Raw genomic sequence first — 17482 nt, forward strand, 5'->3', positions numbered from 1 at the left:
CTTATAGAAAGCGTTGTCGTAGAAACTTCAAAATGGGCTACTTCGATTAGAAATTGAAATGGCTAGTGCCCTATTTAATAGTTGAAAATGATTGGAGGGCAATTAAACCCCTCTCACGCCCACCATTTCTCCAAACACATACAGTCAAAATTTTGAGATGGCCATTTTTTTCAACGTAGTTGAAAGTTTTGGAAATTATGTATTTGAGGATGACAACCCCTCACAGCCCTCAGGGCAGGGGTTGTCAGTTCTGCCCTGGGGACATATAAGGCTTTTCTAAAAAGCGATGTTGTAGAAACTTCAAACAGGGCTCATTCGATTGGAAATTGAAAGGGTCAGTGCCAATATTAATAGTCGAAAGGTATTGAAGGGCAACTAACCCTCCTCTCACATCCATCATTTCCCCAAACTCATCCAATCAAAGTTTTGAGATAGCCATTTTGTTCAACGTAATTGAAAGTTCTGAAAATTATGTATTTGAGGATGACAAACCCCCCAGAGCCCCCAGGAAAAAGGTTGTAAGTTATGGCCTGGGGGCATCTAAGTTTTGTATGTATAGCTTTGTTGTAGAAATTTTAAACATGGCTCACTAAATTAGAAATTGAGAGGGCTATAGTGCCCTTTTTAATAGTCATAAGGTGATTGGAGGGTAACTAATCCCCCTCTCACTTCTACCGTTTCCCAGAATACATCCAATCAAAATTTTGAGATAACCATTTTTTTGAACGTAGTTGAAATTTCTGGGAATTCGGTCTTTGAGGATGACAGCCTTCCCCGCCCCCCAACAACCTTTATGCCCTGGGGACATATAATGTTTTTTATAGACAGCGTTGTCGTACAAAATTCAAAAAGGGCTCATTCGATTGGAAATTGAAAGGACTATTGCCCTTTCAATTTTTTACGGAAGGGATGGTTGCTTAACTTCAGAGGAGGCTCGGTCTTTCTCCCTGAAAAAGACTATGTCAATATGAAATGAACAGAAATTAATCAAAAAACTTTTTGCACAAAATGAGTTTTTCAAGAAAAAGTAAAGAACTCCATTAAACCATAATAATAATAATAATAACATAATGCAAAAACGTAGGCCAGAGCCTCTTACAAAACAGGGAAAAGACAATACAAAAATTTAGGTAAATCTTCTAAAGCTACTGAAGTCGTACATACGATTCTCGTATATCTTGTCAAGCGAGTTCTTGAAAGAGCTGATGGAGGGTGCCAGAACGGTTTCTTCGGGTAGGGAGTTCCAGGTGTCGACGACTCGGTTTCGAAAGGCCCATTTGCCTACATCTCTGTAGAACTTCTCAGTTTTAAGCTTTAAGGGATGACCACGCAGATGATTTTCTTTAAAGACCAGCAGTGCTTCTCCGGGGACGCTGTCATAGCAGCCATGGCATAGCTTGTACAGCTTCATCATATCACCCTTTAGAAATCTGTATGAGAGTGCTGGTAGGTGAAGAAGACGAAGACGTTGTTCGAATGGGATGTCTTTCAGACTTGGGGAGAACTTCGTCATCCACCTTTGAACTACTTCCAGTGCATCTATATCCTTGTTCACGGATGGACGAACTGTGCAATGACCATATTCGAGAATTGGGTGGACAAGCGACTTGATGAGGATCGCGAGCATCTTTACATCTCTACACCGAAAATAAACTAAAATAGAATAAAATAATTTACCAAACACACAAGTACCACAAACTGGTATCAATAAACAAATGAAACCCAAAACAAACAGAAAATAAAATAAGTCAAACTCGAAACAAGCAGAAATTAATCTGAGTAGGGTTTTAAACCCTATGCTTTCTAGAAGCCAGAAAATAATTTGTAATTTACTGAAAAAAATATGCATTGTCAGTTTAATATTCATATACTGATATTTATTCCTTAAAAGCTTAATTAATTTTTGATTTCTTAAAGTTATAAAAGTGGAAACATTTAAAAGATTTTTTTGGTAAATTAAAAATTATATTCTGGATTTTAGGAAGCATAGGAGTTAGAACCCTTCTGAGATTAATTTCTGCTCGTTTTGAGTTTGACTTATTTTAATTTCTGTTTCTTTTCGGTTTTGTTTATTTATTGATACTGATTTGCGATAATTCTGTGCTCGGTAAATTATTTGATTCTATTTTTGTTCATTTTTGTTTTAATTGAGTTCTTTACTTTTTTTTTGAAAAACTTATTTTTGCAAAAAGTTTTTTTGATTAATTTAGTGTAAAAACTAGGTGTTAGCTGTCGAGTGCCATCAAGGCTTTAGGAGTTTTTCTCAGTTTTTATTCATTTATGTTAAGAATGGTTGATATATCGTCAATTTGGGCGCAAATCAAATCAAATTAAATGGAAACACTGTAAAATAAAACTGATAAAAAAGGAAACATTATTTTTAATCCTTCTACGAATGCTGGCTGATGAAGAACTCTTTGAACTTGGAAAAATCCTTGCTATGTTTGGGAAGCTGTAGTGACTTACAGGATAAGTAGACCCGTTTTAGAGTTAGTTTACGAGGTAGAATCTAGGCTTTTGGAATTGATAAAATCACCTTTCCAGAATGAGTACATCAGTTTCAAGATTGGTTTGTGAAGTAGTATCTAGGCTTTTGGAATTGGTAGAATCACCTTCATAGTCGTCCCTAGCTGAGTGGTTAGCGCGCTAGACTTCAAAGTCTGACGAATTCTGGTGTCGCGGGTTATTTGATTTGCAACGACAGTCAGCGGCGTGACTGTAAGCTCAGCCAGAGTCGACCCATCTCTAAATGGATACCTGGAAAAATTTGGGGAAGATAAACAGTAGGGTTGTGGGAAAATACAGGAGGACTGGCCACCCCTCCTCCATTGCACTTCCTAGCTGAAGTGCCATGAAATAGAAATCAGCACCTCCGGCAGGGATTGTAAAATCCAAAGTCGCATTCTTTGTCTTTGTAGTCGGTATTAGGTTATGTAACAGTATATCTGAGGGAGCTTAATGCCAGGGAGCCTAAAGTTAAACAAATTACCACTAAAGATCTCAATTTCAGACTTCAGGTGAGGTGGAAAACGCCCAGCTCTGCTGCAAGCGCAAATAAGTGGTACAACAATGTAACCTTCACTGCGGTGCTGATAATCAATTTGACATAGGTTTGCTAATTTGAGTGTTAGTAAGGCCGTGAAGCATGAACTTGATATGATAGAAATGTATTTTTTACTGTTTTCTTTCGGTATGCATGTGTATTTCTTTTAAATTATGCACATTTTTCATATACACACTTTATATTTATAGAACCTTGTCTTTGGAAAGTCAAAAAAGAAAAAGACTTCTGCAAATGGGTTTCAAGAAAGCCAATTACACTAGCACCACGGGTAGTAAAGAGGTGAAGAAGTTGAACAAAGTTAAAGAAGTGGAAAGAAAGAAGTCGAAGAAGTTGAACAGCTGTAGGATTTTAATCAGTTTTTTTTTTTACAGAATTTTTAATGGCCATAAAGGTGAGCCTACTAACAAAGTAATAAAACATTTAATTTATGTTTGTTATTCTTAAAAGGGGATGATAAAGCTCTTAGGAAGGGAAAGTTTAAGCACTAATTCAGTCGGAGGCATAATTTGAGACGTTAGTGAAGAATAATTGTGATGATTTACAATTCGAAGTTAAAATAAAATCAAAGAATAATAAAAAAAATTTCACTAACCCAAAATATTCTGATATTTACCGAAAAAAATTGCAGCTCTCAGAAATCCCCCCAAAAATTATGGCTAGCACAAACTAACGGTTTCTACTGTGTGTTAAAGTTTACGTGTTTACAAAACTTAATTCCCGGAGAAATATCGGAGAGCCCTATGTCAATTCGGGGAAATTCAGGGAAATCTCGCAAATTTCATCATTTAAGAAATAACCACGGACAACTTATGCGCCTGAAATTAATGTATCGTATTAAGCATCTTGAAATGCTGTTTTTAATCTTTTTTACATTTGAGGGTCCTCCTCAAAAATCCTTTGTACAACTAGTATTTCTACGAATATTTATTACTAAGATATGTTTTTAGCTAACAATTATATTTTTGGGACACAATAGACCATTGTTAAATATAAACGAGACTTTGTAACAGGCCAAAATCAGTAGATTGAAGTACCAAGGACAAGGAAAATTAAATATGATTTTTAAACTAGTTCAGTGAAACTTATACACCATTTGTGTTTTGAATGATTGGGAGAAATAAGAAGTTCAGTTTTTAATGAAATGTCTTCCTTATACAGCTATGTAGTTGTTGGTAATAGCGGGTACCAGGATTGAGAAAAAGCGTGAGTGAACGATCGGCCAAAAAAATAAGCTAAAACTATATGACACTAAGAAGAAGTAGTTGAAGAAGAAAGAAGTTGTTCAGAAGATGTGATTGCTTTTGGGAAACCAACAAATTCTTAATGCTTGAATGTTGATGGATGGAATGCGTCGTCAGATTTAGTTAATTAGCTTTGCTTGTTTAATTTCACGGGTCAACTTGGCAACACTGACAAAAGTATGATATTGTCGGAAAAAGTTCTTAATTTTGAAACAACGAAGAAATAAATCTTAGAAAATCGTGGCTTTGAGATATGATTAGAAGAAGATGGGCTTAGGGAGCTTTAATTGCTTTTGTTTTGATGTCCTTGCAACTTGAGTCCTGAGTCTTGGACACTTTGGCGTCCTTGAGCCCTGACTAAATCGGTATTTTTTCCCCACATTTTCTAAAGATATCTTTGGAAACTGATCCAACACGGGTGATAAGGCTAAATGATATTGAACTGTCTATTTTATGTTTGACAGAGTGTTAATAGCAAATTCCTAGACAGACCTGGAGACTTCAATAGACATTTGATGTTTATTTTTTAGCCAAGAATCGTAAGTTGAATATAAAAAGCAAATAAAAACAGAAACTATCAAACATTGGTGAAAAAAATACAGAACTAAATGTCATTTTTTAATTCAATTGCAATGGTTTATAAGTGGAAAATATCTTGGTTATTTGTGTTTATGTCGCATTTATATAATACTGTCAGGGATTTTATTATACCCATATGGATTTATAAGCTATTCATTTTAAACAAAAAGCATGATAATTCATATGCTTGTCTCGTTATAAAAAAACTTTTAAAGAATATTAATTTGAAAAAAAAGATTTTTCCACTAAAGAAGTTCTTAAAGAAAAGTAAAGGGCTAGATTAAACCAAAGATGAGCTGACAGAGAGGCAAGTGATTCAAGAGATTCAAGTGATTCAAGTTATTCAGAGAATCAAGTAAAAACCCCAAAATGAACAGAAATTACAATAAAAAAACAATTCAAACATAAAACGAATGGAAATTATGACAAACGTCAGTAGGGCTAACGTTTCTTATGGATTCTAAATACTTCAACGCTACTGAAAAGAATAAATTAATGTGGATTGACAGTTTAATATATATATTGATTTTCCTTCTTTAAAGTTTGAACGATTTTGGATTTAGTAACGTTATAAAAGAAAAAAACGTTTAAAGTGTGTTTTGTTTCGAGTTTATTTTAATATACTGAAGCCATATCGCTCTTTACCTAGACAGCAGTACAGCGCTGCCTATTATTTGATCATATTACTTAAACAGAACTTAGCTATTTAATTAAAAACCCAGAAGTTTGGCCAAATTACTCTTTTATCAAGTCACTATGACATATAAACTGCGTTTGCGACACAAATGCCGCCTGAGCTGTGATTAACAAAATGTTCCATGAACAGCTTTCATTTTACTAGCAAATGAGGCTTTCATATGAGAATCAATGTTCCGACAGGAAATACATGCAAAATCAGCATACATTTTTTTAGAAAAAAATAAAATGTAAGAGAAACTGAAAAATGCATCAAAATTTACATTTACCTGTTACATTTGTCAAAATATGACATTTACTTGTTTGAAAGGCAGTGCTTTCTATATCGCATGCTGATCTGCAAACACTTGTCAATAATGCTAATGTCGTAATTACTCCAGTTTTGTCCACGTTGAAATACTACTACTAACCACTACAAACAACTCACTGCCGCAATAAGCCGTCTGAGGCTAACACAGCTACGCTAAAAATTCGTAGTTCTCAGATATGAACAGACACAAGTTGGGACCATTGAGCAAAATATTTGTATATTGATGTCCCTGGTATGCGCCGAAGTATCGGGAATATACGTCCCGTGTCAACATATATGTGTCACTCTCTTAGGGTCTAAAAAATAACTGTGATACATTCTCTGTTTTTTCTAATATTTTTTTTATTTTTATAATTTTTTTTAATTTTTTTTTAATTTTTTTAATTTTTTTTTTTTTTAAATTTTTTTTTTAATTCTGTTCTTTTATAATGTTGAACTTAATAAAGTTCTTGATCTTTATTGCTATAAATTGAGTGCCTTGTAACAGTTTTAAAGATTGAGTCGATCTAAGTCGATTATATGGAGAGGAAAACTTGAAATTTTTTCGGAAATTCCTGATGTGCAGCGTTTCATTTTGGTGCAGCCAACTGTATTTTTAGGAATTTTTTGAGGCGAAAAATATCTTAAACCACTTCCGGTTAAACTCCACTGCATATGATTGAAGATAAATTTGTAAGTGTAAACTTTAAAATTCAATTTTGATTTACTAAAAAGTGAACATCCTTCTTATCGTTCACTATATACGGTAAATCATTTTTTTTAATGTTGCAGTTGCTTATGACTGTGCAGAAGAACAAACGAACTAATCCAAAATAATCAAATAATCATCATTTGGCCAAGTTGACCAAAATCCCGTAATTTTTACAAGATTAGAAGTTTTTCATTGCTTAGAAAAAATGGCAAAAAATCTTATATCAATTCAAAGTGATAAAATAAAGAGTAAAATGCTGCTTACATTTTAGCTAATATCTCGTAAATTTTTTTAACCCCCCCCCCCCCCCGACTATTAGAAATAAACTCGGCATCAGAAAAGGGGGACGCTATTAAAAATGAATCCGAAATAATATACAAGTACGGCTGCTCTCATTACTGAAATAATGCAAATACAAATTTGAAATGCCTGTTTTCTTTTTTTCGCGCTGCTTTTCAAAATTTTATGTTGTTGAGTTTTATTTCGATTTTATGTATGAGTTTTACTTTTTTTTATTTCGAAATTTATAATTTTTGAGCGTGAAGCGTTAGTAGACGTTTCCTGATGTTTTAACAGGCCTTAGAGCCTTGCGGTGACGACAATGTATTTATTTATTTGTGTTTTTTTTTGTGAAATAAATTGATTGATTTCTTGTGAATTGACATTGATTGAAATAAATAAAAAAAGTGATTTATCAATTAACTCTTTTACACTTGTGGTTAAACTTAGTGATATCGTTAAGAATTCAATTAACCGGTGGTCAACGCATACAAAAGCAGAAGAGTAGCCACAGAGAGGATAAGGATGAGAGTCCGATGAAAAAGAACCAGAAGTTTGATTTCGAATACGGCCAAGGTGATAAGCATCCCCAACTCTAAGGTATAAAACGATCCGAATAACAAAAGGAAAACGACGAGGAATTATTTTAGGACAGAAAAATATAAAATAAGACATACGATAAAATATGTAATCATTAAAACTAAAATTGCATTGAAATTATGCTCTTGATTTGTCTTTGTCTGAATGAATTAACTTGTTTCATGTTTTTCAGTCCTGGTTGAACTTCCTTGAAGTAATAATGCTAGGACTGTTTTCATTTTTTTTTTCCAGTTTTAATAGTCATGAATTTTATAGTAAATCTTATTTATATTCGGCTGATGATGATGATGGGTCTTAGAGATACGGCTAGATTATTCATTTATAGATAATTTTCACTGTCTTAAAATAATTTCTCACTGTTTTACCTTAGGTATTCCTTAAGCAAAGGAAGAGCGGTCTTCGTCTCCATGGTATGTAATATAACGTTCCAAAATTGAAAACATTTCTAAAAACGGATTTTAAATTGGACTTTACTTCCCCCTCTTTGAGACGCACGGCAGAAACGCACGGCCTCTTTGAGACGCACGGCAAAATGAATAATTTCGGCAGAAATTATTCAAAATCGGCTAAAATTTAGCAAAATTCTTGATTTCTGCAGAATATTCGGCATAAATCAGGTAACGATTCGGTATAATTTACGAAGTTCATCCCCCCCCCCCTCCCCGATACGTTTTGCACCGACGAACAAAGCTCAAACGGTAAAGAAAAGAGTAGCGCTGTTGCAGAATATAATGGCATTATATAAAGTGGGTTAAATATTTAACAGTCAGGGGTGGAATGAGGGTAAAATCAAGTGATGCGCCTTTAGGAATGAGATAAGTAAGTACTTATGATTCATTTAAAGTAGTTTTCAAAATTTTCTAGGGTTTCCTTCAAATGGTCCCCTGGTCTTAAGTATGACAAAACTTACCTACGCCTAAGCCTCCCTCTAGACAAACTTACGGCCAAAAAACTTAATACAGCAGCACCAATAATGTGCCGCGATTCAATGGTTTGGGCGAACTAAAAAAAAGATACCATTAATCTTCAAAACATAATATCCAAATGGTCTTAACCCAGACACGTTTACAGAAATTGGGTTCTCACTTAAATCGAGGGTTCGATATCCGATTTGGTACTCCTTTGGATTTGAACTCGGGGCAGCAGCTTGTTGATTCCGGCATCCTTTGACTATTAACCTTACCGGCATCCTTTGGCTACTATACCTTTGACTACACCTCCCTGTATAAAGATAGAGCAGCCATCCTAACTTTCTAGGAGTAATAAATTTTTAAATCTTATAACTGCACATTTTTCGTTCTTTGAGGGTGGGGGGGGGGAGTTGTTGGCGGGATAATACAACAACGAAGATGTTACCTATTACAAATTCCACTCGTACCCTTTATGTACGGGGCGCTGAAATGTCATCTGGATACTTTTCTTTTCATTCATTAACTTTTTTCATTAATTAGCTAATTTAATAAAAAGTTTAATGATTTTAATAAAAGAATTGCTAATTTTTTTATTAATTAGTAATCGAGACCCCCCCCCCCTTTTAGATACCGTAACATTTCTTGTGTGCCAAAATTAGCAAGTTGCAGCCCAGACCTTGGACCAAGAGTTTTTGTTCAGGGGGCGCTAGTTTTTTTTCGGGGGGGGGGGGAGGATAAAGAAAAAAACCTTTAAAAAGTGCATCAAAAATTTGTTTATATACCTTTTTGCTGCGTTTTTATGAGACTGAAAAAAAACTCGGGAGAAGGGGGTTCAAATTCTGAAAACCCCCTATGGATATGACCTTGCCCCAGACCCAAAGAGGCTCGACTAGGGTACTGATGAATCAAATTTAGTTCTACCGCAGATATTAATTGCGAGGAAGACGGAAGGTCAAACTTTTCACAGCATATAAATAATTATAATTAATTTAATGTAATTTAATTTAAAGTAATTTAAATTTAAAGTAAATAAATATATAACATATATATAATTATAATTAAATTTAATTTAAAGTAAATCACAAACAGTAAAAGTAAATTCTATGCCAATTCCATGATCATTTATAAGAACCAGTGGAAATCTTGAGCTTTTACGAAAGAACAACCCCTCCCTTGCGCCCTCCTTGGTTTAGACCCCCCTAAGGTAAACAGAAAAATAAAAAGGAAAAAAAATATTATACAATTCTTTTAAAACTTTCATTTATTCGTAACTTCTTTTAACATGTTCTGTAACAAATTCTCTTGACTCGAAATATCTTCCATAAAGTGTAAACTTCAATATATACAAACAAAATTAAACACAAAATGAAAAATAGCAAAGCTTTCGTTATTTTATCATTTATTTATGTTTTGCTTCTTTTAAACCCATCATAAATGAATGAAAAAACATACAAAAAAACGAAATAAAAAACATAAATGAACAAGATTTGTTCCGAATATTGCAAAATTCTTACACAACTTCGATGTATCACACATATAACTTGTATGCTGAATCACAAATATAGTTTATATTTTGGTTTTAACTTTAGTTCAAATTTTGAGCTAAATATCTTTAATACAGAATAAACTTCAATAAATCTTTTCTTTATACACGTGAATTAAACACAAATAAACATCAAATAACGAAAAAATGATACTTGTTTAAAATACTGAAAAATTTTGCATATCTTAGAAGTAACCTCTATATTCTTTGAAGATCTATCACTGCAGGACGGCTCATAAATTTTTTATAATTTAATGACACATCTTAATAGTGTCACAATTCGGATTTATTAAGTAACTTGTGTGCTGAATCACATACATATAATTATCTCAAATCTTCATGTTAAGTCTAGATTTTAAGTTGAATTCTTCAAATATATAATTTAAGTTTTTCGAGGAGAAAGCTTTTTCTCATCGGATAGTATTTCAAATTACATTGTGATGTGGGAGTTTTATAGTTCTTTTTTTTCAAGCATTTTTCTTTTCTAATGCAAAGAGTCCATGAAGGATTAGATCATAGACCGTTTTTTTTAATTGAAACAAATACTTTTCAATCTAAGAAATGCAGGTTGTACCAATTCACGAAAATGCAGGGGAAGGTTAAGGATTTTCATGATTTTTTTTTGTAATGAAGACAAAAAAAGTGTATATTTCGAAATCTGGAGATCTAGGAATTTTTTTCGGTAAAATACCAAAAGAAAAATGTATTTTTCAAACTTTATTCATAAAAGAACACGAAGCATTAGAGCATAGGTCATTTTTCTGAATTAAAAAAATAATTTTGTTGTTTCTGAATCAAATAGAATGGGCACGTGGGCAAATTGGGCACAAGCATATGGGTTTGCTTAATACTTTTAACCTTTTTTAAGGGAAGGAGTTCTAAGGAAAATAACACGGAAGACTAGAACATAGACCGTATTTTGAAATGAAAAAAAGTACTTGTGTTGTTTTGAGTCATAATGAATGGGCACATGGGAAAATGGGACAAATAGGCACAAGCACATGGGTACATTTTATACTTTTAATCTCTTTTTATTTTAGGAAAGGAGCTCTAAGGAAAGAACACAAAAGACTAGAACATAGACCGTGTTTCTAAATGAAACAGATGACTTGTTTTGTTTTTGTACCGTATGATTTTTTTTTTCACTGAAGATAAGCAACAACCATACATTTACTAGGATACAAAAAAGAGTGCAATTAGACGTAGAGGTGATTATCACAACGACTAGAAAGTAACATTATCCCCAAGAAAAAAGGGTCTTATCTCATATTTTTTGAAATTTAAAGTGGAAAATCAATAAGGTTTTTAAGAAGGAAGTCTAGCAGCAATAAATCTAAAGAATACCAAGAAAACAAAAGTCAAAATATCTTTTGATCATCATGACTGTTATTGACAAGTTTTTTTTGTTTATATTTAATATATTAATTTTTTTTTTTTTTTTTATACGAATAAGGTTCTAAAATTCTGGCTTCAGAACTCTGGCCTCTTAAAAATTATGAGGCCGAAAGCTTAACTTATAAACTATTTCTATGAGTCTAAATATGAAGAGAAAGAAAAGGAGATAGGGAACAAAAAGGCGATAGAAGATTCAAAGAACAAAGGGAGGGAAATTCAGTTTTCACAGAAAAAATTTAAAACAAGGTTTGAAGAAAAAATATGTTAAAATGTCCCTGTATAGCTGGTAATGCCATATCCAGGATTTTATCGGGGGGGGGGGGTAAAAAAATTAAAAACCATCAAAAATGTGTTTTTATGCACTTTTATTACGTTTTTACGAGTCGTGCAAACGTTTCAGGGATGGGGGGGGGGCTTGAACCCCCCAAGCCCTCTGGATAAAGCCTTGATTGCTGGATAGTGAATAGCTTTATAAATTCATTTGAATATAGAAAATTAAGAAGACAATCTTGATAGTTGGATGGCTGGAGTAGAGCAACCGCTAAACTACCTCCCCTCCCCTACAAACTATTTTGACTCCCAACTGCTGATTTTCAGAAGAAGTAGAACTCAACTAAGATTTAAAATTTATATTCCATTGTAAAGTACACATCAGGAGATTTTGAATATTTGTAATAACTGTGTTAAAAATATCCCCCAAGTAGATTCCACAGTTCCACAGTAATTCCAAACAGTAATGTTTGTGGTTTTTGTAAATAGGTAATTAAATCATTACTTCATGTTACGGTTGGACCATGTTTCATAATATGGTCATTGTATTTCATAAAATATAATTAGTTAAGTGAGTTTTATTAGCTATTAGCTAATATAATCAACTAAGCGCCTGGAAAAGTGAGTTTAATGCACAGCGAACATTTTACAGTTAATAACTGAATAATAACTGAATTAATAACTGAATAATAACTGAATAACTGGCCTCATTTGGCCATAGTGAAACTACAATTATGTTAGATTGTGTTTGAATTATGGTATCATGGCCGATTTCCTGGAACAAATACTCATAACGACCAAACATTGTCTTGTTACATTTTTACGTTACTCCAATAATTTCACAAAAATTGGAAAACATCGATGTTTTTTTTTACCAGCATTTTACGAAAATTGATGAGTATTCTTCAACTGAGAGGATTTGCAAGGCACAACAAAACGAAAAAGGACATAAAAATGAATAGAAAAAATGATTCAAGTTCAACTGACTATAAACCAAAAAAGCTAAAAAACACACAAAGAAGCATGAAGAAAAAGAAGAATATAACAAGTAAAAACAAGCATAAAGAAAATCCAGCAAGATAAAACAAAAATAGCACTGGTAAAAACGAACAAAGAGAATAATACACAATTATATATCAAAATCTTTTGTCTTAACTTCTTAAACAGAATATATTTTCAACTCAAATAAAAAAAAAGAAATAAAAAGGGAAAGAAAAACACGTAAAAAGGATAAGTTGCCACGAAAGTAGCTGGTATCAGACATAAAACAACAATAAAATATAAGACCAAACTGAAAAGATTGGTATTTCAGCTCCATAGAAACGAAAAAAAGAAATAAAAATATGAAAGTAGCCAAAATATGAAGATGAGATGGAGAAACATAAAAAAACTAATTGAAAAATGAAAGAAGTTAAAAACTACGAAAGTTAATAGCGATTCCTTGATAAGAAAAATTTCCGAAGTTTCATTCTTTCCTTTAGAACAGAATTAGAAATGTCTGAAAGACTTTCTCTGGATCTGCTTGAGCCACAATTCGACAATGCTGGTTCAACATTTTCCGGAAACTGAAAAAAGAAGAAAAGTAAAAAATACAAAATATTAACACAAATAAATAAACCAAATAAATGGAGAATGAAATAATATCAACCGATAAATGCTAGAGAGGCTTTCTCAATAATGTTTCACAGTAAACCCTATTACACAAAATTTCGATAACAATACTGCATCAATAATTGCAATAATAATCAATTATATCATATAATCAAATAATAATCAATAATAATAATGATAATAATAATAATCAATAATAATGCAATATAATCAAATAATAATCAATAATAATAATAATACTGCATCAATAATCAATAATTGCAATAATTGATAACAATAATTGAAAAAAAATAATTGACTGTTTATGTTGTTTTTTAAATATTTAAGATTCATAAAGTTTATGTTACCAATCAAAAGCTACGAGCCTGAGAAAATTAACGTGGTTTCCGTAAAAGGGGGATAATATCCCCGTTTTTGAAGATGAGGAGGTAAATATTTACCAAATCATATTACTGAGTAACAACTAAAGTGAATATACCATTCGATGCCTTTTTTTATGCTGATTACGAATATAATAATCATTTCTATCGGAAATTTTAGCCCCCCCCCCCTATATATGCCAAATCAGGGTATATATTTGCACATTAGGGGCGTGGGGCTAAAGTTTAAACTTACCTCCCATTTACATCAGAAATAAAAACCCTGAATAGGCATATATAGGGGGGGGCTAAAATTCCTTTCAGATAGAAATGATTATTATATTCCTAATCAGCATAAAAAAGGCATTGAATGGTATATTCACTTTAGTTGTTACTCAATAATATGGTTTGGTAAATATTTACCGATGAGGATTTTATATTTGAAGATGTTCCGGGGGAAATTTTCAGTGGGGTTGGAATTATCCGGGGGATTTTGCCTGAGGGAGGGGTTCTGCGGGAGAAATTTTCCATGGGGAAGGAATTTTCCGCGGGAGAAATTCTCCATTTGGGAACTTTCCGCAGGAGGAACTTAGCATTGGGCGGGGGGAAATTTCACGGGAAAAATTTCCACGAAGAGGGGTTTTCCGTATGTGTGTGTCGTCTCTGTTTGTGTCGTCTCTGTCTTTGTGTCGTCTCTGTGGTTGTTTGGTCTCTGTATGTGTGTAATGTGTGTGTGTGCATTGTGTCTCTTTATATGTCGTCTCTGAGTGTGTCGTCTCTGCGTGTTTGTCGTCTCTTTGTGTTTGTCGTCTTTCTTTGTGAGTTGTCACTGTGTTTATGTTTTCTCTATGCTTGTGTCGTCTGTGTTTGTTTTTCTTATCTGTGTGTTTGTCGTCTCTACGTGTGTATCGTTTCTGTGTTTATCGTCTCTGTGACTATGTCTTCTCTGTGTCGTCGTCTATGTGTCTGACATATGACAAAAGATAGAAAAATTAACTGAAAAGCGGGTCTTTTTTCAAATGAAATTAGGCTAATGAGAATTTTCGACGAAACGAGGAATGGAATCGCATCCAGGATATTTTAATATGGACCAAATACCAGAGGAAGAAAAAGAAAGAAAAGAAGAAGCATTTAAAAGTATGTATTAGAAAAGAATTTTGTATATTCTATAATATTGTATAGTATAATCTTGAAAAAAGAGAATTTTCCGGGCGGAACTGTCCGCAGAAAATTTCCAGCGAGGGTAGAATTATCCGGGGGTGGGAGGTATTTTACGCAGAAAGAACTTTCCACAGGGAAAATTTCCCATCGATGGGGGAGGTAGATTTCCAGACATTATTTGAAAAACAATCAGAAAATAAATAAAAACGTTTTTTGAATAAAGTTTTTTGAGCTAAAGATAATGAGCAACATTAAACACTAAAACCAACACAAATTATTCCATATATGAGGAGATCTGCCCCTCCTCAATGCCTCACTCTTTACGCTAACGTTTGACTTTATGTCCCAATTCTTTCGGAACGACTCCTGAAATCCGGCCGTGTAAATGGAATAAGAAATATCTTTTTTAAAGTACTAAAAAGCTTTAGCGTGAAGAGCGAGGTATTGAGGAGGGGGGGGGCTCCCCATATATACAGAATAATTTCTGTTCGCTACTTTCACGGTAAACATAACTTCTTTTTTCTTTTCATTTACTATAATTAAAGACCTCCAGTTTAGTTGCATATCCTGCAAAATCGAGCCCCCAGATAAACCCTCGAAAATCGAGTCTAAAGCCAAAAAAGGGCCCAATTTGAAAAAAAAACATGACCAGTTATATCCTTCTGCTTTAAGCACGACCTTGGGGCATATAATGTCGGCATGACGTTGGGGGTATATTTAAGCACGATATTGGGGTATATGGAAGAGCTCACTTTTAGTAAAAATCGATTCCAATGAAAGCCAACAACTTGAAATGAAGTCTAACAACAAAATTTGGACCCTATTTAGAAAAGTCAGATGATCGGTTTCGTTTTAAGCATGACATAGTGATAAATAAAAAAAAAATACCCTCAAAACGGAGTTTGAAAACCGATTTGAGACCTAATTTTGGATTGGGACCTACATAATCCAAAATTGGAGTCAACGTCAACGTCAAAAATCGCAAGATAGCTTGTTCGCCAAGTGGAATCTCGGTTTTAATTTCGATTTCATGAAATTAATAAATATTGGGAACTTACTTCGTTACTTTACTCGTAGTAGAAAGCAAGTTCCTAATGGGGAAAACTTTTCGGTTTGTTTATATTACCAGGTTAATTAAAATATAATCAAATGTTTTACCACATTGCATTATTTTTACTGGCTTATATTAGCAGGTCAACTGATGTTGCATTCTTTTTCCATTTTAATAACTAAAAACCAAAATAGGCCTCAAAGAGGTCTATAGTCGGAGGGGGGAGGCACCCACTTTGGGCAACTGGTGTACATCTTGAAGCACCAGTTGTTCTGGTACTCATGACACACTTCCATTACGGCATGCAGCTTAGCAAAGGCGAGCAGATTTTGCGCCCCGCGTTGCACCCTTCCAACACGCGTGGCGCACTCAACCGGGTGTACACAATTCTTAAATGTGAACTCTTCGGATGTACTCTCCCTTTGGTGATCTTACAACTTATTTTTAATTCTCTTTAATTAGTAAATTTTGGCAACTGTTCCGGATGGAATTCTTTTCTTTCGTAACCGTCTTTTTTTCTGTTGTTTTTAGCTGAGCAATTTTCACGAACTTTCAACGGGACTATATAAATTACTTTATTTTCCAATAAAATTCCTATGAAATGTCTTGGCAATGAGGTGAACCTTGCTAATGTAATTTTTTTTTCGCAAACTAGAACTAATAGTACATAAGGGCGGAGCTTGATCGTTCGGACCCAGTCCTTTTACTAGCCTGAAAAATTGCCTGAAATTACTTACTTTTAGAACATACTTAAGGGAGTGGCAGCACCCACCAGTTTACATGTAATATATATAATTATGAATGTAATTTAAATTAGTCTAATTTAAATAAATGTAATCTCTTATTCGTCTCATCCAGTCTATACTTTCTTCCGGAGCAAATTATTATTATTATTTTTTTATCTTGCAAGGGATGGTCATAAAAGCGTTTTCTTTTTGCTTTTCAAACCACGAACTGTAAAAAAGGACCGACGTGGCTGAATAGTAACCGAAACTCTAAATATATAAATTTCGTTAAGTTTAATGCTATTCAGCAAAAGTTAGAAGCCTGAGAAGATTTACCCAATTTTTGGAACAAAAGGAAACACCATCAAAGCGCTGAGTGATCTAAATAAAAATCGCACCATCAAATTTAGCATATCAGAGAACCCTACTGTAGATGTTTCAAGCTCCTATATGACTCTTATAACCACCCAATAATAAAAAATTCTGTAGTCTATTCGTTGGTTGATAGAGCGTTTGTAGTGTATTCCTCTGATTCTGAGCTGAAGGCTGAACTTGAACACATAAAAGATGTTCTTATAGGCAATGGCTACCCCCAACAAGTCATTGATAAGGTTATTTCCAGGAAAAAGATCAGCACAAAAACCAAGAGCTACCCTAAGAGTGAAGAAGATAAACCCTTTTTTGTCATTACCTTATATTAAGGGAATTACTGACATTTTAAGTTCCAAACTCACTAAGCTTGGCTTTAAGGTGTTTTTTCCTTCTGGAATGACCATCTCCTCCTTCTTAAACAAAGGCAAAGGTAAGATCACTTCAGATCCACCAGGAGTATATGAGATTCCTTGCAGTTGTGGTGATACCTATATAGGTCGTACCATGAGTCAATGAGATCTCTACATCACCGATTAAAAGAACATGCTGATTCCATTGATGCCTGCCTTAAAAAGACAAAGCTTAAGGAGGAAGATAGTTTTCTGCACTGGCCCATCATATTTT

The 17482-nt window shown here is 33.6% G+C and overlaps 2 protein-coding genes across 3 annotated transcripts in view; both read right to left on the minus strand.

Moving 5' to 3' along the window:
• Positions 1 to 1126: 1126 nt before the first annotated feature.
• LOC148939746 (uncharacterized) lies at positions 1127 to 1627 on the minus strand. The gene has a single exon (XM_089106423.1). It carries the CDS (start codon positions 1625 to 1627, stop codon positions 1127 to 1129), a length of 501 nt encoding a protein of 166 aa, XP_088962549.1.
• Positions 1628 to 11332: 9705 nt separating this feature from the next.
• Positions 11333 to 17482, minus strand: part of LOC148939747 (uncharacterized) — a 241434-nt gene continuing 235284 nt past the window's right edge. For both annotated transcript variants that reach the window (XM_089106283.1, XM_089106282.1), the window contains exon 17: positions 11333 to 13144. In XM_089106283.1, the coding sequence (XP_088962409.1) occupies positions 13007 to 13144 (138 nt within the window). In that variant the 3' untranslated portion in view covers positions 11333 to 13006. The remainder of the gene's footprint in view (positions 13145 to 17482) is intronic.

This window comes from Artemia sp. Qi Xiang Cuo, chromosome 20 (genome assembly GCF_049724085.1).
Source record: "Artemia sp. Qi Xiang Cuo chromosome 20, ASM4972408v1, whole genome shotgun sequence".
NCBI lineage: Eukaryota > Metazoa > Arthropoda > Branchiopoda > Anostraca > Artemiidae > Artemia > Artemia sp. Qi Xiang Cuo.

What these genes read in the sequence shown, in the direction of transcription:
- LOC148939746 (XM_089106423.1), bottom strand. Translation starts at nt 1,627, where the DNA reads ATGCTCGCGATCCTCATCAAGTCGCTTGTCCACCCAATTCTCGAATAT.